Source organism: Notolabrus celidotus, chromosome 22 (assembly GCF_009762535.1).
Source record: "Notolabrus celidotus isolate fNotCel1 chromosome 22, fNotCel1.pri, whole genome shotgun sequence".
Classification (NCBI taxonomy): Eukaryota; Metazoa; Chordata; class Actinopteri; order Labriformes; family Labridae; genus Notolabrus; species Notolabrus celidotus.
Genome location: NC_048293.1, coordinates 21,019,143 through 21,044,501, shown reverse-complemented (window position 1 = coordinate 21,044,501; position 25,359 = coordinate 21,019,143). Strand labels below are relative to the sequence as shown.

The following is a 25,359-nucleotide window of genomic DNA, read 5'->3' as shown; positions in this document are numbered from 1 at the left end:
TGTAAAAACGGAAGATAAAAAAAGAGAGGACTTCCCCTTTTAACGGACAGCGGGGTGAGAAAGCTCTGACCAGGATGAACTGCTGGTGACAAACAGGAATCTGAATGCAAATTATGAGTTCAGGTCATGTTTAGATGCATACAAATGCAGAACATATCCATTACATAAAGAGAGAAAGAGACAAAGAGGTAAAAGCATCCTGAGATGGAGTGGTATCATTAGAACTGCATCCAGACGTCCAGTACACGCTCTAAATGGAGCTTCCTGTGGGCGGGCTCAGAATCCAGACATAATGATGTTTTACTCTCCAAGTGGCGCCCTGAAGAGTCCCCGCTTTTGTCTCCACTGGTGACACCGCTTTCAACACTGCCCACACACACTGGAGTCATCATGCAGACAAGCTGCCTAACACAAACCCCTCTGAGCAATGCAACCTACTGTATGACATATTTACAGTAGACAGTGGTACACATGTAAACAAACACAAACACAAACACAAACACACACACACACACACACACACACACACACACACACACACACACACACACACACACACACACACACACACACATGCTGTACAGTGACAGGGCTGCCTGTGACTTCATCAACCAGGGAGATTATCCTGTGTGACTCAGGTGGATGGTGACGAAGCTCAGTTTGTTTATTTGTGTGTGGTTTTGTATGTGAGTGTGTGAGAGGCAAGAGGGTGTGTATGATGGTGCAGTGACAGCGTGAGAGCAGATAAAGGCTCAATTGGAAAGAGGGCAGACATGATTCATTACCAATGTGAAAGATAAGTCCAACATGAACTGTTTGGAGATGCTAATGTAGTTTCAAAGCAGCAACATTTCCATTTTGATTGCCTTCTTCATTTCCTAAAGCCTGCAGGCTCCTCAGAGGCCCACATATGACTCTGCTTGTTGACTGTTTGGACTAAATAACATCCTATTCTTCCCTCTGTGACTGGACACAGCACACTTGGCCTATGGCAGTAGGAGTCAGTAACCTTTCTGTTATGGGGTGACTATCCTGGCGGAGCAGTGCAGAGTTTTACTCAGAGTCACCGTTTGTCTTCTATCTGGATGAAACCAGATTAATAAGAGCTTCGGGGTGCAACAGTTACACACTTTCACAAGTGAATGATGAGGTTCGGCAACAAGGTAATTCAATCAATACCCACTATGACCCCTTTAACCGGCAGTTCATCTCCATAAACAGACATTTGCATATGAATGTGGAGTCTGTAGGCCAGGGACAACATCTTGGTTTGCATGTGTATTCAAGTGGTGTTGACTGAATGTGCTGGTATGCATGTGGGGAGCAAAAGGGAGCAAATGCATTGGCTGAAATTAAATTTTGATGAAGATTTAGCATTTTATTATACTTATAAACAGATATCTTCAGATAAACGGCCTGAATATCTGTTTAAAGAGAGCTGATGGAGAGTTGGTGTACTAGATGTGGGCGTGTCTGCTGCAAGCTTCACATAACATTCTGCAGGTTGTGAATATAATCACTAAACAGTTACATTAGGAAGCTAAAACTGAGTGCTGGACATGAGTTGGTTTATGCAGCATGACACCGTCTGTCGATACAGTGCATGCTCGGCCATCTGCGCCCACTTTGCCATGTCTACTTCACAACTTATTATCTTCAAACAGTTAATGTTTAATGTTTGCAATACGATGCATATCAATGAACAGGGATTGCAGCTAAATACGTTGTAGTCTTTGCACAGTTATCAAATACACAAGTGTAGGAAGTGGCGAACACTTCAAAGTAAGAGAAGTTGGTTAACATCTTGCAACATTACTGATTCTTTCCTTATTCGTCACATTGCGTTACGTTATGTTACAATCCGATACGATAGGATAAGATACGATACGCTATAATACAATACGATACGATACAATATGATACAATAGGATACGATATGATATGTTATGATATGATGTGATACGATACAATACGATAGGATAGGATAAGCTACGTTACAACAGGATGCGATACAATATGATACAATGCACAGAGTGGCTTCATAATGTACAATATAACACTATACCATGCAAAACAATACAATACCATAGGATATAACACAATATGATACAATACAACATGACACACACGACTTTAAGATATGATACGGTTCAATGATATAGCACAGTACGATCTGATACAATCTAATTCAACCAATAAGATATGATACAACAGGATACAATAAAGAATGATATGATATTAAATTATATGATAAGATATGATATAAGATATGATATGATACGACAATATGTTATGACACAATACTGTATGCTGATAAAATACCATAAGAAATGATACAATAATAATATATGGCATGATACGACAAAATGAAACAAGGAAAATTTGTCTCACAGTTATATGCTGAATAAATTTAGCTAGCTCCATAGAAGTGCTGATAAATAAAAACAACAATCCACATGCAAACACATGTTTTGTGTTTAACTTTTGAGGGATCAATGAGTCTCAGAACATGGGGGTTACACCTACGCCTAACCAAACTGCAGCCATTCCTTTGAAGTCACAGTTCAGGCACCAAAAATACTTCATGAGGCAAAGCGAATTTCAGAGTCTGAACTAAAAAGTTAATTGTTATTCTTTTTTGATTCCAAAGGGAACACAGTGTTCTCTTGGTTGAATCAGTAACAGATTTATTGAGATGGTCACAGAGATCAGAGAGGCGTGCATGGCTACATCCTGCAAGATTACGCCTGACCGGTAAAACACTGCGTTTGTGAGACCTTAAAGGAAATCAGGGAGAACAGACCTTAGTGACATCAGTTTTTAAATGTGCAATTCCCACGTTTTGGTTTCATTACAACAGCTTTAAATGAACAAAGCTGGCCAGATGTAATGTTTCATGATCAATGAAGCTATTATGCATAAATGCTTTATGTATAACATGCAAGTGGGGATTTACAACGGCCAACATACTGAAGAAAGCTTTTTTCCCCATAGAAAATCAGCATGGCAAAACTCAGTGCACACAGACTTATAGAAAGCATATAATACAGAAGTGTTCAAGGAGAGCAGGAGGAGGATAAAGTGTACTTTGAGCGACTGAGAGTGAGAGAGGTGTCTGCACTGACATCTCAGACTGTCGAGTGGGTTTGCCGGGTTAGTGCTGAATTTATTTTATCAGACTGGCAATTTCTTCCTGTGACAAGACGCTCACAAATCCTTGAAAAATATCTGATCGAAATGCAAAGATTTTCAAAGGCTATAAAACACCTCTACAGACCCTGGAGAAGGGACACACAAACTGTACACCCACACAGGCACATGCACACACAAATACTCACACACATCATCAGGCAGGCAGGGAGGCAGGCAGGCAGGCACGTACACACACACACACACCACACACACACACACACGCACACACACACACACGCACACACAGGCACCTAAAGGCAAATGCAGATACACAAACATAAGTGCACTGCAGCCTAAAACTGTCTCTCTGTGTTGATTTTTCTGGGCTCCTAAATCTGGTTTGGGGGCAGAGACGGTGCCCACTCGATTCTTTTATGCAATGCAGCAGGTTTTCTGGGGGAAGGAGAGATGTATCCAACTCATCTCATGGGCACAGCACAATCAGGTAAACGAGAAGGAAAAAGTGAAAATGAAAAGAGCGATGAGACTGCTTTACAAAATGGTCGGAGGAGACACAAAAGCAATCAGGTAACAACAAAAAAACGATTCTCCAGACGAGGTGTGTGGATGTGAATGATGGCTGATGATTTAAATTATTCACTGAAATGCTCTACAACTGATGCAAGCTGCAATAAAACAACCTTGTTACTCACTCTATTCATTAACAAATACAGATAAGAATACTGTACCTTTTTAATGAGCTCTGTACTGCTGCAGCACTGACAACAGCAAAGAGGTAATCGCATCAGGGCATTTCAAACACTTCAGATTAAAACATGTTAATATGAAAAATTATTTGATTGACTCGTTAGATTCAGTTTTTGCATGATCTCTGCAAGCTCCTGTCTGCACTGCAGCACTACCACAACTGTAATCCAATCAATCAAACCAGATTCAGCTTTTCAATATGGAGCTTTGACTATCTGTTTGTTCTTTCTGGAGTGCCACAGACTCCTGTGCAAGACCACATGTGTCTCCTTTTGGACCTTAAGTCAACGACACATAAGGACATTTTGGGCGACTCCTCCGTTTATGTCTGGAACGCATCAATTTTTACCAGAATTTTTCCATCTGTTTCTGGCGAGTCTCAGTTTCACTGAAAATAGTAACGACCAAATTCCACCAGATCCGTCTCCGATCCGTCACAGCACCGGATCTGATAGGTTTCTATTCTAGTCAATGTGTTAACTTCCACTGGATCCGCTCCGTTGCGTTCCGGCTGCGTCTCTGATCCGGCAGGTCGGAACGCAACGGATCAGATACACAGGACTTCCATTATAGCCGGATGCCGGAGTACGACGCATCAATCTCAACAGAGCAGATGAAGCGGGACAGGAAGTCAGGCACCAAAACAAAATGAAAACATCCGATTAATTTTCAGAATAAAACACTCTGTGTTATCACCAGATGGTATTTCACTTAACTACAACAACAAACTGTCATGATGAGCGGAGCCAGGCCTGGAGTCAACAGGTCAGAGGTTTTTCAGAGGACCAGAAAGACAACATGGACGAGGAGAGGAGGAGGAGAATCCTTGATTCAGTGATTACGACGGGAAAACTTTGGTCACATGACTCCAGCTGTCCGAAGGTGTTGACGAATGAGAGCACAGAGAACCGGACATGGATCTGGTGGAAGTCCCGTGTTAGTGAGAGGTCTCATTCTGGCTTACTTCAGTGGCATGAAGCTGAATAAGGAACCAGTTTTCTTGTGGTCATATCCAAATAACAAATCTTAAATGTGCTGAAATAACATCATGATGCAGATTTGGAAAGAGTAAAAGTGGAAGCTTCCTCAAGAGGAGAAGAAAATGTTAAAATGTTTGATCAGAGGTTGGATCAATCATTTGTAATGCACTCCTGGATAAGGGAATCCGAACACTGACAGCGTAAAGCAGACTCCTTGCTCAAGCTGAATGTTTAAATCTAGAACAGAAAGCTGCACTTGTAAGAAGTTATCTGTTTCATAGATGACTAAATCATCATCATACTGCCAACTGTGGATTGCATTCCACCTGCTTTTGCTCTCCACCGGAGTTTATTTCCTGTATGCTGGTACAGAGACACCCAATACTGCTCAGACTACAAACACACAACAAACAGAAACCAGAACACTCCAGACCCCTGAGTGCAGACTCTATATTTCTATGTGGAATCTGTAAACAGAGTTTAGTGAGGGTTTAAAACAGTCACAACTCATCATGACATTTGGAGCACATTGCTTACATGTACTTTTACATGCAGCTCAGTGAGATGATAAAAAATGAAGTTTTGCCTGAAGCCACTGGAGGATACCATCTATGTTAGTTCTGCAGAAGCTGTTTGATGCTTTATGTCAGACTGATGTTAAAAAACTCCACAGGGAAAGATACGTTTGATGTACATCTTCTGAAAATCTCTGCCCAATCCCACAGCTTCTCATATCTTTAATTGGACTTGTCTTTGGTACATAAATCCAAGCTACACTCTCCCTATACTTTTGACCCAACTCCTGCCGTGTCTCATAGATAGAGGAGATGTTTTTGGAGAGGATACTGGTAGCAGCAAAACCTTCACTCTACAGTGTATTTTCAAGGAATACTTGGACTTGATGAAACAAATCCCACCCAAAGACGCCTCCGAAGCTTTCAGGTTTTAACATTTTCTAAACGTCTACATCTATTTACCACTTAACAGTTAGTTTACATGAATAAGGAGGGAAAATCATCAGAGCTACACAGCGTAACACCATGCCTTTCACTGTGTATTTTCTTCCAGGCGGCCCGTGAAATATTATATAACAAATGAACGCTGAATCTTAAGCAGGTGAATCTGTGAGCCTACAGAATAAGTGATTTGACTTCTCACAATCAATATTTTCTAGAAAAAGAAGCAAGTATGCTGCTGCAGTCCCATCAAAGACAGGAGTCAATGCAAGAGTCTACATGCACTGTACGTTATTGGTAAAAATGTGGGTGTCTGTCAGGATATTTCAACATCTTTTCCCCACCTTGCTGCTCTGTAAGGCAGAAAACATTAGAGTGATTGTGTGTTTGAAGACAGGGGAAGAATAAGTAACAGAAAGAGTAAGAAAGAGAGAGAGAGAGGGAATAGAAATAGAGGTATAACACTGTAGCTCAGGGGGCTTACGAGTTTGCGTTCAGAGCTCTTAGATCCGAGCCCCAGCTGAAGGAGAGTAAAAGTGAGATATCAAACAACTCAGGAGTGATGAAAGAGGAGAGTAGAGAGGTGGAGGAAAGAGAAAAGGAGAGAGAGGGAAAAGCTCTCTTCTCCCGTGTGTTGTCTTTTTTTCCTCGCTGCGTTTCAGTCGAGCGAGGGACGACCTTGCTGGGTAGAGCACAGCTCTTCTCTCTCTTTTAAGTCCCACTCACTCTCTCGGTTCCCTTTGAGGATCAGCCAGAGGGATCAGCAGAGGAGAGAGAGTGATAGAAAAACGGAGAAAGATGTTCAGAAAAGAGACAGGCGGCAGACATGTGAAAAACGGGAGAGGCAGGGAGGGGGGGTTTCGGATAGATATGACCGAGGACACAAGAGTTAAAAACTGGAAAAAGTGATATTTAAAAAAAGTGAGATTGACTAGACGACAGGGGAGGAGAGGAGCAAAGGATGCAAGGATATTAGGAAGGAAACACAGAAAACAAAACAATGTACGAGAAGGATGGATGGATGTTTGGAGGATTGGTAAAATATTAATGATGGAAATCACCGGGGTGAGCGCTGACTACGGCTGTTCATCGAAAATCCACACAACCAGAGACGATACATGATGCTTTTATCCAAACAGAGGCAGCTAACGAAAAACCACGAACACTTTTTTTTGTTTTAAACCCTTGTTATCATCTTTTTTTTTGTTTTTATGTTTGCAAATGAAAACAGACCGTTCTGAAATCTGTAAAATAGATTTTTTCTGCGTTCACTTACTTGTCCTCAGATTGCTGCAATAGAATGCTATGTGCAACTGCATCACTCATATAAAATGCTTATTCATCAATAACAGGCCCTAACTGTATTATCTAAGTGTTTTAAAACTTCACAAAGAGAATCCAAACAGGAAACCCTTGTTTTTCTTACAGGATGCATCAGTTACGAAGCTCTCTCTAAAACCACCATGACTCCGTTGACAGTTGCTGACCTATTCCTGCCTCATTTGGTTACTGCATAACTTTAAATAAAAGGAGGTCTCAATTAAAAGCAGGATCTTTTTTTACAAGCAGGGTGTGGCTGGATGTTTCTAGCAGGTGTATAACAACTGCCTGTTTATGAACTGTTCCTTTAAGTACTTTTTGCTTATGTCTGTAACTATGCTGACTTTAAGTTGGTTAGGGCCCCACAGCTGGTGTGAGGTCTGCCAAATCAATACCTTCTTTTAAATCACTCCTCAAAACCTACTTTTATAGAAAGGCCTTTCAGGAGTAATTTTGCTGATTCCTTGTTTAATTTTATTGTTATTTCAGATTTTAATTGGTTTTATTATTTTATTGGCTTGTATTGTATCTTGCACTTTTAACACTTTTAACTTCTCAGGTCCTGCACCTAATGTTTATCTATGCTTTTAATCTGCCGGTGTGCATTTGTACCCTTGGTGTAAAGCACCTTGTAACTGTGTTTTGTAAAATGAAATGTATTATTAGTTTACCTGGAACCCCTCATCCAGGTCTACTGCCCTTCTCGCCCGCTACGCTCAGCCTCTGAAAAGCGCCTAGTGCTTCCAGCACACAAGGCCTCAAAATCACTAGCTCGACTCTTCTCTTCTGTTGCCCCTAAATGGTGGAATGAATTGGCCAACTCCATTCGATCTGCAGAGTCCCTCTCTACTTTCAAAAGACAGCTAAAGACCCAGCTCTTTAGGAAGCACTATGCACTTAGCTAGACTGTTCTCCACTGTTGTCCCCAGTGGCAGATCATGTCTTCCAGCTACGATTGACTCGCACTGTCCTGCTGTGCTCTGGGAATCTGTGTTCAGCTCTTGAGGGACCCAGCACTTGGTACTTTGGTCATTATTGTGGTGATGTTAATTGTTGATGATGATAATGGAAGGTCTTAAATTGGTTGGTTGCTTCGTTGTAGATGTTCCTTATTTCGGTGAAAAACAAATAAAAAATTCCTTACTTACTTTTGTGCATTGTCTTTACACTGCTTGGCAGTACCTGCACCCAAATTGACTTGAAGCATATTGTTACTCTTACTGATCTTGTTTCCTCTTGTCTAGATCTTTGCTTGTGTTGTTCTTGTTCTCGTATGTACGCCGCTTTGGATAAAAGCGTCTGCTAAATGACATTGTAACATTGTAACATTATTTATTATTAAGTTAACGTATTGATGTTACAACAACAGAGTGCAAGCTGCACGCGCTGTTGCAACATATTTGGATGCAATGATTGTATATGTCTTTTCCACCTGCATCTCATACGTCTTCACCACCGTGTGAAGAATGTCTGAGCTCCCCTGAAAACAACAAACACGCAGTGTGATGGTAACAAGTTGTTTTCAGCCCTGTTTATAATTCTACTGGCCCGTAGAGCCCCTCGGATCTCTACACAGGTCTTAAATAGATGGTGTAGACATTATTGTTACCTGGTTGTCCGTGCAATAACACGCCTAATCTATTCACATTTACTGACTGCTAGAGCGACAGATAGAAGAGCAGGACCTGAGTGCTCTCAGGCTGTGAATTTTACACAGCAAAAGCAAAGAGCATTAAATATGATTCTGCTTGTTGTTATGTGAATAAAGCATGTTCTAAACATATGTGTGCCTGAACTGTGTAGACAGCTGTACTGAATAAAAAGAAGGGTTTATTGAGTGCATCGCGAACAGATACACCAGCTGCTTACCTGTCGTGTTTAAGTAGCTGCTCAATGAGTGTTTGATGTCGTATTAATCTGCACCTGTTGTTACCATGATAACCATGGGAGTGTAACCCAAATCAACCAGGACAGAAATCTTCAGGATTACAACTTTCAGGAGGGAGCTGGTTAGAAATGAAGGAAGGGAGATTTAGGGGTAGGGGATGAGGAAGAAAGGGAGGAAGGAGAAATACGTGTGGGTGGATGAAGGGTGAATGTACAGACACAAGAACAATTAAAAATATATTAGGATGATTGACAAAAAGCTGGAATGATGGAAAGATTGCAGACATAAAGAACATTTTGACACTGAATAGATGCAGCTGATATGACAGTCTCTACAAACAGTGAAATCCAGTGGTGCCAAAAACAAAGCTGAGCCAATTTTCTGTATCTGTCCACATCTGCTACACTCACTGTTTCATGGAATCAGAACTGATTTAAACAATTTGCAAAAGCTCTTTTGATGTAAATTTGATCCTGGTGCTGTGTGATATTTTCAACATCTGCAGTCGCACGGGTTAACACAGAAGCTTCTGAATGTCGCCGTCTATCAAACACAGAGTGTGCAGGAGCGCTGCAACAAACAAATCTTCCTCTTCACTGGAGACAATGCAAAGACCAAAGACTAACAAGGGTCACACAGGACATGAAGGGAAACTAACAGGGCAGCAGATCAGCATGTACACACACGTAAGGCTCGCAAACATGTGCATGCTAAATTAAGTAGCATCCTCGATGAATACAATACAAATGCACTCATGCACAAACTTGCAAACACATGCAATCATTTGTCTTCAAACTGCGGTGAAAGAGACGTACATTTTAGCCCGGGGTCATGAATTAACACACTCCCACACAATGACAAAAAGGTGCACAAAGCATGTAGCTGAGCATATTCATGCGCAGCCTTGATATGCATATGTGCAAATATCTCAAGACAAAGAGGAAACATAAAGCAGGAGGAGACAGGCTGGTAAATGAGAGCTGGGCTCAGTGCAGCACTGATAAGCCTCTGCATGTTGAGATGTTTCTTAGAGGGCTTAGATGAGGAGGGTTTGTTTTATAGCCTCTCCTCATTTATCTACCCCCCCCCCCCCCCACCCCCAACAACCCCTCTCCATCCCCTGCGCCGTAGCTTCCCCACGTCCTGCACCCACTCTACTGCCTTTAGCCTCCTTCTGTCTGTTCTCCTCATGCAACTGGCAGAGAGAGGGAGAGCCTCTAACACCACTGCAACAGCTTCAGTCTGGTCTGCTGGAACTGTGGTAAGGTCAGTCTCCCTTGGAAACACGCACACACACACACAGACACACACGGAGACACACACAGCTCAATCATAAAACAAGCAGACGTATGCGATAAACACACATACTCTAAAACTCCAGCATCACAACAGCCCTCTTGATGAAAGCCTCTCCAACCAAGTGGATGCTCTGTGCAGTAAAGTGTCCGTCAAAGCACGGCTAATTAATACTGCAAGAATACACGACACAAGTAAGAGAAGAGACCGAATAATGAGACTTTGTACCTCTTGATTTAGAGCGCAATAGTACAGTAAAAAGAAAATAAATACATCTTGGAGGCTATGGTGGATCATGCATGTTGTAAAATAATATAGCATTGCTCCCATGCTCTTATACGCAGAGCAAAAAGGAGGATTATATAGGGCGAGCACTAGCAGGCGACCTATTGTGTGGTGTAATTAGAGTATTTTGCTGCAGATGCTGCATGGGGTTAAGGTCCTGTCACAGTTCATCATTTCATAGTGGATAGGAGGAGCATTGTGTGTGTGTGTGTGTGTGTGTGTGTGTGTGTGTGTGTGTGTGTGTGTGTGTGTGTGTGTTACAGTAGTATGCTAAAGGCTTCATCAGGATTTGTTATCACGTACATTTAATGTTTACAATAACAGATATTTGTTGATGCCATGCAGTCTGATATGATTTAGATTTGATCAAATTAAATATCATGTGATTGTTGAGATTAACTGGTAATTAAAAGGCCAAATCAAATAACCATTTCATTTGTTATCAAGTCAGAAGAGCATCTAAAATATGAATGACAATGTTTTTGTTGAACTTTATGAAATAAAGAGCAGTGGTGGACAGTAACAAAGTAAATTTACTTGAGTACTGTACTTAAGTACATTTTTTGTGTTAATGTTCTCCCTGTTTCCCACTCTGCCCAAACATACAAACATTCACAGTCCAACCTGAGAAAGCGAGTTGAGTTACGTAACGTTTGTTTCATTCCAGATGAACATTTCAAACTAAGTTGTAACTTAGTTTCTGTTTTAACTCCATGGTATAGTTTTTTACAGATTTCAAGTAATGGTTTCTAAATAAACAGAATTTAACAGAATGTACTCCTATGTATTCTTGACTGCACTCATGCTTTGTGGAAATGCAATGTTTTGAGATTTTTTAAAAAGTACTCTGAATACTGAAGTATTTTTAAAAGCAATTACTCCAGGACTTTAACTCAAGTCATAATTTGACAGATCAACTTTCACTTGTATTGGAGTAATAATTGACCTCGAGTATCTATACTTTGACTTAAGTAATGAAGCTGTGTACTTTGTTTACACAGATTAAGAGCAATATTCTTAAAAATAGGGAAAAAGACTCACTATAATTAAAGTATCTGCCGAGGGAGGAGGAATGTTTGACAGAGGGATGTTCTGAAGTGACTTATTTCTTAGTCATTTAAACACAAATTAAAATTCTGACTAACTAACTAGTCTAAAGGTTAGAAAACACCCAAACAACCCTGATAAAATCGAGCAGAGTCTGCAGGTAAGCACAGATAACATTAGCAGAACTAGCACCCCGCCTTTTTTTCCTCCTTGCAGTTTAAGGTCCACCTGCATGCGCTGGTTCCACATTGCTGCATTCGACAGAGCCTGCATATAACCTTATCTATATTTTTGTAGATCAAAATACAGACAAACCGTGCCTCGGTATGAGATTACATCTGCTCTTGTTAACAGCGAGGCAGCAGAGCATTACTGTCTAGTAATTCTGGTGCCGACTAGTGCACACAGAGCGCTGACATTTAATCGTTTCGTCGACTAAATGCACAAACCGCTTGTTTGAAGACATGCTATGTCAGAGCCATGTGCAGAGTGCGGAGTGAGAGATAGTTGGTTATTTGGAGAAACATGTAGTTTTAAAAAAAGGATGACCATTTCATGAGAAGGAGGAAGGGAATTACTGTGAAAATAAAAAGAACCAATGATACAGAGGAAAAAAACAAGAGGAACTGCAGCAGAGGAACATGGGAGATGAGCATGAAAAAAGGAACAGGGTGAGACAGGACCAGAGAGAGAGAGAGAGAGAGAGAGAGAGAGAGAGAGAGAGAGAGAGAGAGAGAGAGAGAGAGAGGGGGAGGTGGGGGAGGAGGAGGGAGGGAGCAGAGGTCTCTTAACCTGGTGCGACGGGGCGTGTGCTTGTAAATAAACATCAGCCTGAGATTATTCCGAGCACGAAAGCCCAGACCACGGGGCCCTGAGGTCAGAGTGGGCCCATACCTGGCTCTCTCTCTCTCTCACACACACACACACACACACACACACACACACACACACACACACACACACACACACACACACACACACACACACACACACACACACACACAGTTCCTCTCTCTCTCTATCTCTTATCTGCATCCACACCTACAAAGACTTTGTGTTGAGAGCGAGGTCTATTCAAAAAGTGCATGCACACACACACACACAAGGGACAGACACATACTTTGGGGATATGAAAAAACCCAACCCACAAGCATGCATGCATCCAAACACACACCCGTCTGCACACACACACACACAGACACACACCCAAATGTAAACTGACAAATGCACACAAACACACGTAGACACCACATCCTGCTAAACAACAACTGGATTTAAACAAAGAGAATATGCACACTGCTGAGGTACCCACTCACACAGTGCCCACAGACTCAGAAAACATGCCACACAAGCCTGTGCACACAACACACACACGCACACACACACCCTTCTTTGTACTGTTAACACCCCAGATGTCTGTAGACATCCAGTCATCCCGAGCTTAGACGCTGTGTGTCATCCATCTCGTTTTTTGTTCTTCCCTTGTTGTTTTTGAGGAAACGTCTGATGAGTCCAGACACAGGGACGTGGGATTATTCACAATGACATAATATGTCGGTAGATTCGCAGCACAGTCATGCTAATACATCAACTACATCTTGTTTTCTTAGAGTCATGAGGCAGAGCGAGGAGGCCGACATCACCTCAAGCTGACCTTCTCTGTCCCCTCAGTGTCGTTTCTGATTAAGTACAATTCATTTCTTTAGAGTTAATACATTATCTACACTTAGCATTAGTGAGGATCTAGTTTGTACCTTTGTCCAGGAGTATTTCTATCACAATTCATAAACAACCTGTTGTTAGCCAGGATCCATTTTCACCTGGATTTGATATCGACGTCCAAAACACAAACCTTTGACCTCAAACTATAAGTATTACAAGCTGAGCATCTATTATGTGAATAAGCACATCAAGGAAAATAAAGAACAGGTATTTATAAATGTGATGAGCTTACTGTTCAATGCTTGGGGACAGGTAGAGTTTAGGGAAGACCTGGGTCGCCTCAGCATCCTCGAAGCTCACTGAGAGGAGAGCGACGTCCTCTCCGGGGTCCAGAGCTGTGTCCTAAGAAATAAAGACAGGTTGGAAATGTTACGTGATGATGTTCACATATCAAACCTTTAATATAAAAGTCCAAGGATTTTTTTCTTTCTTTCTAAAGTAGACCTGGCTGCAAGAGCACACTTGGTGAAAGACCAAGTGGAAACCTCAAGTCTCAAAATATGAAGCCCATGTAGAATTGATCAGCGTTTTTGAATTGGTGTGTATGTGGTTTTTGGTACTTCCAGAGCCAGCCTCAAGCAGACACTCGATGAACTGCAGTTTTTAACACTTTTGCATTGGCTTCAATTCTTGCGGCTGGAGGTTGCAGCTTGAGCTAACCATATTGCTGAACTTATGCAGCACAGCGAGGACAAGACTGCTGCTGCTGCAAGATTCATCTTGGTACATGAAGACTGTCTGCCTGGCTGTGTGAGTAGGAGAACTCAGCTTTCTAGTGACTATATACACTGTAGGTGGTGATTAGATGGCTTTAAAAATTCCCTTTAAGGATAAAGAACGCATGAATTGAACTTGTTTTATGATGATGATCAGTTAAAGCAAATGAAGAAGCATTTTTTAGTGACTTTTTAATGTCAGTCATTCATGGAGTTATGGCTCATTTGCAAACACACAAAGAAGGCTTAAGGGCAATGTCAGAAAGAGACACAAAAGTTGTTAGATGTACACACTAAAACTGCAATGGTTGGTCTTAAAAAGTCCTCAAAAAACTTAGTAGCACTTTGTTGAAGGCTAAAAATGGATTTTCTTCTTTACGCCGTTTAGAGTTGTCCATAAATATGGATGCAAAACGAAGATAAAATACGACCTGACAGTACAGGAAACACAACGATACAATATGCTTGATTGGTAGTTTGATGTCCAATAATCAATCTGAACAGAATATATATTTTTGCAAGGAGTTTTTAGATAAACCTACGTTGCTAAAATCAAACTTAAAAACATTTGAAGTTCAATATTTCAAGTTTAAACCAAACCATAAAAACCTTGAGATCATCAAGTTCTATGCAGGAACAACAAGTGTGCACACTCTCGAATATTGGAGGAGATGGAAACGAGGAGAGGAAAGACACCAGAAGAAACATCTGTTTGGTTTCATGCTACATTAACTTCAACAGCTGCACTGTGAGGCTGAGCTGATGACTGGGAGCTCCAATCAAGTCATGTGTGAGATGGATGCAGAGGCCACCCGGAGCTGCTCGCTGCGAACCTCGTCTGTCTCTCCGAGGTTTTAATTTCTCGTTCTGTGATGTTTTTCCTCGAGCATTGGCTATTTCTCAGGCGCTGTCATTAGTGCAATTCCACATCAAGTACCATTCTGGGCTCTCTCAGCCGACAGAGGCTCGGCAGTGTTAATCAAATGTCTTACAGATGGTTTGAACTCATCCATTTGTTATAATCGCAGCCCACTGTGGTGAGAGGAAACCTAACCACCATACGTGATGGACGGAGGCACAGGGCGACCAGTTTAAAGCGAGGGAGCCTCAAACGTGATCAGGTCGATTGACTTATTCGACAAACTGACCGTTGGTTTGAGAAAACATGCAGCTGTGTGGGCGGGAGAGGGATTCCTTCACTGAACATTACATTTCAAGTGGAGTGGAATTAATGTTTCTGAGTGTAATCTAATGATACGAACATTGCACTGAATAAAAATAACATTATAAGGCCCTGAAAATCAATAAAAACGATTAAGTTGAGAGGATGTATGACACATGCCCAGGGGGGGGACTGTAAGCAGCTCTGTAAAATGCATGTATGATATGAAAGTTTGGAAGCTCATCAAACATGAACCCAAATTTGAACCCGTCTCTGTTAAATACTTCATTCTGATTGGTCAAAGCCCCATGACAACAGTTTTAAAATCAGGATAGCTAGAGAAACACCAGGGATCACACACGTCTTATCAAATCAATCTGCAAAGAGGAGTCTGGCGTATTTCCTCTCTGCTTGTTGAAACTGAAGCAGAAAGTTTCCATTGGCATCAAACTGGTAAACACTGTGGTGAAACCGTTAGCATGCTAAACATCAGGGGAATTTTAATACAGAATCCTGTCGTCCAATCCAGGAAACAGCAGCAGAGCTGGTGAGTGCATTTAGAAGTTGCCAATTCCAAAAAAGCAGTGTAGTGAAAATAGCAACAAGGTTCAAAGTTGTGACTTTTACATCATTCATATTTAAAGGTGTGTCACTGCAAAGCTCCACAAAAGAAGAGAGCTTAGTGAGGACCAAGTCAACACTATTTCTCTTGCAGAAGTCCAGTTCTTTTTTTAAAAACCATACTTTATTAATCTCCATGGGGGAAATTCAAATTTTCACTCATTCTTTTTTTTATCATGCTACATACACACATAGATTTGATATACATACATTCATGCACAAACATGCTATGGACATGCACTTAGGAGAGATGTCAGAGTGCGGAGGCTGCTATTAACCAGCGCTACCTGCGCAGTTGGGGGTTTGGTGCCTTGCTTAAGGTGGCCAGGCAAATGGACTAGCACCTCTCCAGTCACTAGTCCACTTGCCAGTCTTTGTCCACTCTGGCACTTGAACTGGCGACCCTCCGATTCCAAAGCCAAGTCCCTATGGACTGAGCTCCTGCTGCCCCATCTTCATGCTGTCTAACTTAACCTCCAATGGAAATGTTCAGTTTAATGTGAATTATAGAGGAACCATGTTTCCAATCTGTTTACATAAATAATTTCTGAATGAAGAAAGTCATATTTGATTCAATATTCTGTGTCAGCTTGTTTTTAGTTTTAGCTAGTAGCTGTATAATAAGCGAGAAAATGTGATCAGGTGATTATGCAAATTAGAACCAGATAGGTTGAGCATGTTCCTGCAGCCTAAATAAGACAGTGTGGGCTGACGCTCAACAATTAGTCAATGGAAAATGCCAAAACCTGATGTGAAGATAGATGCTGTGCAACTGGATAACGTAATTGTGACATAATAAAAATCAATGCAGACTTACAGCTAGTTCACCCCTGATAAAAGCAAAGATTGCAAGAATTATATAAGAATATTTTAAGTTTGGATTCTTAAAGCTAATACAAAGACAACACAGTTAGAAGAAGGTTGTTGTCTGGGGTTTCTAGTGGCTTTAAATATTTTGACTTGACTAAATGAATCATGATTGTTATTAAGGGTCATTAATGAGTTATTCTTGACTCTGGAGAATGCTTATATTTTGGTATCATGCAGATATCAACAGTCAAAAACAATGCAGCTGCAGCTCCACTAACTATGGAGCAGACTGCCCTGCTGTGGCACATATGATAGACACAAGGAGTGGAAGGGAGGCAGCGAAAGACAGCGGGGTGTGTGGCTTCCAAAAGTGTTGCCTGATGAAATCAGCTTGCATCAATATAGTGTGCATCAGTAAACAAGAGCTGCTGTGTGTCTCACAGCAGCGCTCGCAGCCTCCGCCGCTGACGGTAGGGGACAGATCGGATCAGGCAGAAAGAAGTGAGGCCGGGAATGGGAGCTACAAACTGGAGAAAAAAAAGATTGTTTTGCTCCAGTTTGTAGCTGTCATGTCCCGTTGTCATCTTTAAAGGTGATTTAATGGATGCCTCCTTCAGACTGGGACAGAGTAAACAGACAGATGAGACCCAACAGGAAGGTGAGAGGGCCAGATGAAGAGCACGGGGCAGCTGTGCACAGGCTGCAGCGTAACGTCCCTCCGTTGGCGCTGTTGAAGGGAGAGCCTTTTTGGTGAATGATTCAGACTCATCTCGTCCCAGCAGACAGCGAAGGGCTGTCACAAGTCATATTACATCAGTGAAACAAACAGAAACTAAAGGCGGACCCTTAAACTTTTAGCTGTTGCCATTTTAAATTAACGTGCTCCAGACGGGGGGCTGAGCTGTGCAGGAAAAATAACTATAAGTGCTTCTCTTGAATGTACACCCGTTTTTTAAACTGCAACACAGAGACAAATGCAGGAGTAACAGCATGACAAGCTGTGAACTTGGAGAACAGCCTTTAAAAGTCTGTCATTCAAAAAGGAGCTAAATTATCCCGACAGGTCACCCCTCTCCAACACAAATGGACCTGACATTTTTTATCCATTAAAACAAAATGAAGCAGGTTTATGTAACTATCAGCGTCTCTCTGATGCTAGTGCCGAGCTGTCACTTGTAAATTAAAGCTCAGCTTGCAGCTCAGGGCCTGTATGCACGTCCAGCCATTACACAAACGGGACCAGTAGTCTTAATGTAACGTTATGGACGGCCCATTTGGCCGTAGCGTTAGCCGCATGCAAGCATGAAAGCGAGGCTGGTGCCAAACGTCATATGTCCAGGGAACCTCCTGGAAAACCCTGATCCAACAAATTCCAATTGCGCATGCCTACTACACATAAACAACAATAAACATGGCGAGTGCTACCGGTGTGACTGAGAGAAGATCAAGAAAAAACACATTTTCAGTGGAAGAAATGGACATTTTATGAGAAGAATATAGAATGAACAAACAGTTATTATCAGCAATTCACTTGTCAAAGATAACAAACAAGGAGAAAGGGAAAGTTTGGCTGAAGATCTTGAACCGGGTAAATGTGTGTGATGTTTCTGAGCGCACAGTAGAAGACCTAAAAAATAAAATAAGCAACAAGAAAGCGGCTTTGCGCAACAAGCACCACCACCAACGTGGTCCAGGTGGAGGACCAACTGTCCCCCCATTGAAGGATGAGGACTTAACGGAGTTGTTTGGGAAGGATTCACTTCACGGTATTGCTGGTAGGTTACCTAAGAGTTATGCTACGTCTCCTAAATCTAAATTTGCTCTATATTTTGACATCGTCATACTTTTCCAAAGGATTCGTCCGATCCCTAAATATACGTTCTCTTCGCATATTTCGTCTTAAACTGGGTAAGGCATAAGCACGATGTCTGCCATCCTTTAAACAGCCTAACAGGTGCAATAATCCTGCCGTTAGCACCTGTTATGGTGTGGTCTACTGCCATTAAATGTATGCTTTGTTTGGGCGCTAACCTGGCTCATGCATTCCGCTAATCAATTTTTTTTTCACCATTAGTACAAACGGCCCGTTTTCATCACTAATGGCTGGACGTGCATACGAGCCCAGATTACAAACGATCCAGTAATCAGATTGTTGAAAATCGTCATGCAGTTAAAAGAAAAGTAAGCATGTTTAATGATCATCTTCACGATGATTACAGCACACTACTTACAGGTTAGCACTTAAATAGCTGGTCTCTGGTAAAAACAGGAAGAACAACATGCTTTTAAAACACAGATTTAAAAAGTGTATCCTTTTCATGACTTCTGAGAGCAAAACAAAGATGTTTGTCTGTAAAATGTTTGTACTGCTCAAACTTAACAATGCCATTTTCAGGAGAAAACATTTTTATGCCTCTAAAGTGGGATGTTTAGAGTAAATTAAAGTGCAGAGGGGCAAAGCAAGTGATTTACTTGACAGCTGGCTTTAGTTATGGAGCACACTGTGTTCTGTGGGGGTGTCCGCAAATTGTGGTGGTAATTTAGAGGCATTTGAGAACTCTTGTGATTTTCCTCTCCTAAAAGTTTTCAAAATCTATACAGGAAGCCGTGAAAAGGATGCTTTAATGAGAACATATCCTGACCTTTTAACCTGCCTGCCTTGAAACCATAGCTTAACTGCAAACAGGAGAACTCTTCCCTCTGTAATGAAAGAAAGAACCGCCAAATGGCCATTAATTCTCCTCTACACACACACACACACACACACCGACACACACACACACACACACACACACACAGTAACACACACACATTTCTCTTAAACCCTTTTGACCAAATAGACTTGAGGGCAGCAGCTACTTGCTTATGTAAAGAGTTATTAGAGAAGTAACATTAAAAAAAGCCTTTGCTCCACAGGCCACAGGCAGCACCTTAATGAAGAGACTTCTCCGTGGGTCAGTAATGAGCACTGAAATGGCCGGGGTCCGGAGGACCGAGAGACAGGCAGGGCGTCCTGCAGGGGTGTTGGCTGGACGCTGGAGCAGTATTTACTGCATGCCCCAGGGGAAGTGACTCAACGGCTGCAGGACTGGATTTAAGAAAGTGGCTGAAGAGTGTGCGAGCGTGTGTGTGAGTGTGTGTGTGTGGACATCAAGGTTAGAGGGTGCCTCGGAGTCAAACCCTTTCACGTGGCCACCAACCCCACGTCCTCCATCCTCCTTACTCCTTCAGACACATGAACACACACATACACACACACTGAGGCACAGACACTCTTCCTTGTGTCCGTCCTTGTGTCTCCTGCTGCCCCGGCCTCTGGCATCTCCTCTGTGTCGCATGTGACAGGTTGGAGATGTGACAGCTGTCCTTATGCCAGACCAAGTCTGGCCAAAGTCACAACACACACAAACACATTCATCCGCAAACGCCACACAGGGGCTCGACTGCAGGGCGAGTACGGAGGAGGTGAGGGCACTTTGTCTGCTTTCTTCGCCCAACTTTAAATGTCATGCCCAACGTAATGGGGTGGCTTGACTGACAGCAGGGCTGTTGCGCAAGGACATGTCCAGCTTCTAGGCGAGCAGCTTTGAGTGCCCTGTGCATACGCTGGACACTGCTGCTTGGCATCCTGATAATTACAAGAAATGTCAGGAAGTGGCTGCAGTTCAGGTAGGGATGTCTAGGAACTCTGATGCTTTGTTTGGGTATCAAGGCGAAGGCTATAACTAAGGGTGTTTTAACTCTTGACCTCTTTATCCAACAAGCCCCGGTGCGTTTGACTTGATATCAAATTAATCTGAGCTGGTGTGAAAGCTGTCAATCAAACCCTTTCAAAAAACAAACAAGAGGACAGACGCGACAACACTGTCATTGGGTTACTTCTAATTCTGCATGACCTCCTGTTTAATAATATTCTGCCATTTTTAAATAGACTTTATGGTGAAAAAATACAAAAACTGCAAAGAAAACACTATTTTTCCTTGTTGTCTTGACCTTTCTCTAGTCTTCTGATTGCTCAAAGCGCTTCAAATTGAATAGAATTGAAGCCAACCGGAATTGTTATAAACTGCAATTCATCTAGTGTCCACTTGAGGCTGGCTCCCGGAAGTACCGGAAACCACAAACACACCAATTTAAAAAAGACGATCTTCGCAACAGAAATAAACATGTCTATAGCCTGATAAAAAAGACGAGTGGAGTCTGAAAAGCTTGTTTCTCGATCAGCACACACTGTACGGGGGATGAATTCTTTCATGACACGGCAATTTCTAAGATTACGAGTTTCCATTATGAGAGGCACAGCTGACTTGATTGACAGGCGGGAGCACTGTAGCTGTTGGCAGTGGCGGAGCCAGACAGTTTTGACTTGGGTTGCCAAACTGGGGCACTGTCTGTTGAAGGGCTGTCCAGGTGTGGAAAACATTAGGGGCTTACCCCGAACCTAGAAGGGTTACTTCCAATAATCACATCTACTTTAACTTCTTTTAAAAAACAATTTTAAAAATATTACATTTTTGTAGATTTCTAAAGTTAACATTAAAAATGTAACTCAACACAGTATCAACATTTAAATCTGCTGAACTGAACTCGTTGGACTCAAAATGAAGATGATTGTCCAAAATCAAAGCATCAACAAAAATAATATTCAAATGCAAAGAAACTACTGTCTCTGCAGCTTGTTGAAACACAACAACACAATAGCTGATTTCAATATAAGTAATGCCTCTGACATGGCAAATAGCCAATCATGTTTAAGAATTTCAGGGTGGTCACAGGGGTGGCCAATCAGTTTCAGAGGTGGCCATGGCCACACCTGGCCACCCCCTGGCTCCGCCCCAGGCTGTTGGCTAGGAGGCTCAAAGCCTGCCTCTTTACCTCACACTCACTCGACAGCAGTTATGTTGAGTTCAACATTTCCAATATGGCTGCTGCTGACGATTGGCCACAAAACAGCGCTTCAGAAACAGATAGGTGACGTCACGGATACTACGTGCATTATTTATACAGTCTATGGCTTCAACCCATGTTACATTCACACCACATTCTGACACTGATGGCAAAGGATGCTATGTGAAGTGCCCATCAGTGTTAACTAATACCTCTCACACACATTCACGCACCCCCACTGAGACTGGGGCTTTTTTCTTTATTCCCCAAAAAACAAATGTAGAGTCATATGAAGAGTCCTTTATAGGATATAGTGATTTACTGTCTGACATACCGAGTTATGTGTTTGTGTCAGCCTTTTCATAAGTTTGACAGAGACTTACGCATCACTCCCTGAGGGTGAGAAGCACAGGGTCAAGGTGGCAGCTGCCAAAATGTCTCATTGCATGACATGAAATGTTCTGATTGAGAAAGAGAGTTGAGGATATTGTTCCTAATGATGTGGTGGCAGTGGTTCAGTGGCTGCTGCAGCTGCTTGTGGGGAAGGAATAAGCTTCATGTGGTGTACTCCAGGGGCCGTGATAATCTCGCTCCCTTCACCTCAAAATTCAGAACATGCAAGTAGACGCACAACTCATCCGATCGGCACGCACGTCCAAAAGGAGATATCGTCCGTCCCTCTCTCTTTCTGAAACTCTCAGCTGATGTTTGAACCCTCTCTAATGTAAGACAGGCATGGTAGATGATTAACCAGGCAGCTCACATAGTTGTTCTTCATGCCAGGGCTTAACCGTGACATGAGGACAAAAGGGAGAGAGATTAAAGAGCACACATGCTCCACCTGGAATCATGTTGGTGGAACAAAAACACAAACACACCTCATCGCTCATAGAAGCTTTGTGTTCAGGGTGTGTAGGCAAATTAAAGAATAAGACTTTTTCAGTGTTTGGCTCTTTTATGGAGTCTTACAGCACGATGGGTGTGGCTATAAACGGTAATCTATCAACAATTAATTACCACAATGTTCCAGAGTTAATTCGTTAGTGCAGCCCTGCTGTGTGTGGTGTAAAATACACTGTTGTAGGGCCGCCCCCTGAAAGTCAACAGTTTTAATCATCAGTCATTAAAGACCAGTTGAATCTCTGCACTTTTGTTTTTAGCTGAGTCAGTGTACTAAAGCTTAAAATCAGGGTTTTCCAGCGCACTTGGAGGAGGCTACAAGCTGAGCTGCCACTGTTTTTCTTTTTCAGGTCAGGACCAAGCGGCAACCTCCGGTCTCAAAATATGAAGCCCATGTGGAAGTGTTATAAACTGCAATTCAGAGTTACCTCAGTCCAGTTAGACTTGGCTGTTTAATCACGGCTTTGCTTATTTGTCTCCTGCCACATCAAAGTATCTCGCAGCCTTCGCATCACTCCCATTATTTACCACTATTTATATGAAAGTCCTCCGTGGGGGTTGGCTGTTGGCTACACATTGAAGCATGTCCAGCCAGCTCTCTCTTGAGTGTTGGATTTCAAGTCACCAATGTTTTTATAATTATCATTTAACTTTATGAAGGATTTTAGGATGAGGAGTTTGAGTGTGCCACATGAGAAATTATTTTTCAACATGAAGCTGCTTCAGTCAGTTTGTCCTGGAGTGATCAAGACCTCCTCAGAGAAATGAGTGTGAGCAATAACCCTGTGAGGATGGACACTGAAGGAGTCCTGAATAATAGACTGTATAAATAATGGACGTAGTATCTGTGACGTCACCCATCTGTTCCTGAGCTCTGATTTGAAGCCAATTGGTGGCGGCGGCGGCGGCAGCCATATTGGAAATGCTGACCTCATCGAAAAGAGTGTGAGGTAAAGAGGCAGGGTTTGAGCCTCCTAGCCAACAGCTATGTGGTCCCGCCTGTCAATCAAGTCGGTCATGTCCTTATTTGGGCAAAAACTCATAACCGTAATATCTTCTGAACCGCCGTGTTAGAAAAAAATTCACCACCGTACAGTAAGTGCCGATAGAGAAATTAGCTTTAGACCGAAGTGTTTTTTTTTAACCAGGCTGTTAACATGTTTATTTCTGCTGCAAATATCGTCTTTTTTTAATTGGTGTGTATGTGGTTTCCTGTGTTTCTGCAGCCAGCCTCAAGTGGATTCTCGATGAACTACAGTTTATAACACCTCCGCACAGGCTTCATATTTTGAGACCGGAGGTTGCTGCTTGCTCGAATACAGTCAAAATGAGGTTCTAAAAAACTCACCCAAGGAAGGTGTTTTCTAAAACCTCAGTTTTCAGTGACCTAAAACTCTGGTTACCTCTAGACATAAGGCCGAAGAGGAAACCAAAACTGCATTTCACCATCACCAAGACCAGTTTTATCTACTTCCTGCAGCCAAGCTTTATAATTGGGCGTGATATGTATCATGACCTTCATATAAATATCTGTTAAACAAAACAGCTTGTACCAACTGACAACAAGACACAAATGAAGTGTGCTGCACAGGACGTCACCAGTGGTGTCTTCACCCATAATGTTTAGCATCAAATGCTTAGAACTGATGCTGAATGAGACACCTTTCACTGAGTCATAAAGATGGGTAAAATGTAGGTTAATGAAACCAGCTGGACCAAAAGCACGGTCAGTGTGAGTCATCTGAGAAACGACTAATGCATACAATTAAACAGGAATAAAAAAGCTACAGCAATCATGCCACTAATGTTAGAAATGCCGCACTGAAGACGACCTCAGCTGTTATTTTTAATCCTTCCAGTGCTAGTTTTTCTCTTTGACGATATTCTTCTTCGTCACGAGTCAGACTGAAGGAAACATCTTTGACTTCTTGGTGATAATAGCTGGCAGATGACCAACAGATGTGCCAACGAGACACTTAAGTGAGCTGATCATTACTTCACTAAACCACGAGTCATATGTGTGACTGTGGCCAGCTGTTACTGATAGTGTGTCACTGATAACATGTCACTGTGTGTGATGCTGGGGCTTCAAGCCACAAGGGTGACTCAAGCATGTGTGTTTGCATGTGGAGAGCTGCATGCCTGAGTGTTTTGAGAAATGAATGAATGCATGTGGTATGTTCATACTGATGACACAATGCAGAGTGACCTGTAAGTCAAGTGCCATCTGACTTCTGCACTTTGCGGTGACGGTGTTATGTGTAATATCGTTGTCTCATGTTTACGACGGAGTTTAATTGCACAGTGGAAAGTATTTTTGCTTCTTTTCCCACTGTAAGGTCATCACATTAAAAAAAGAGCATTCACTGAGGACTCTGAGCTGAATTTGTACGGAGGGTTTAACACACTGCAACTGTTACTGTGGCATTTTCTGGGGGTGATAATTGTAATTGCATTAACATTGCTTCACTGATAGTGTTGCAGGGTGTTTTGTCCCTCTGCTGTGTTAATGAGACTATTCCGGTCATCCGAGCCACTGCAGCCCTTTTACCCCTATTTGGAACCGATGGGACGTTGGGTTTAAATAGCCGTGAAATAAATGCATTTACAAATCATTTGGCTCATAACAGAGCTGACATTTTTCATTAAGAGTTGTCTCAGCTGTCAGGACAGACCACCCAGTTTGATACGCCTTTTAATGTGTACATACTCAGCCTATTGGTATTTAATATAGCACAGAAAAAGGGAAGTACTTTGTTCTTTCAGCTTTAAAATTATGTCAATTTGAAAGATGTATTCTAAAATCCTTAGTTATAACAGTATGGGTTGCATATGCTGCAAAAATACACATTTTTTAATTATGAGGTGC

At 42.1% G+C, this 25,359-nt stretch overlaps 1 protein-coding gene across 1 annotated transcript in view; it reads right to left on the bottom strand.

The window, feature by feature from the left end:
* The window catches only part of babam2 (BRISC and BRCA1 A complex member 2), a 97,957-nt gene that overhangs the window by 22,063 nt on the left and 50,535 nt on the right, over window positions 1–25,359 (bottom strand). The window contains exon 7 of the mRNA XM_034674708.1: window positions 13,627–13,736. Coding sequence (XP_034530599.1) covers window positions 13,627–13,736 — 110 coding nt within the window. The remainder of the gene's footprint in view (window positions 1–13,626; window positions 13,737–25,359) is intronic.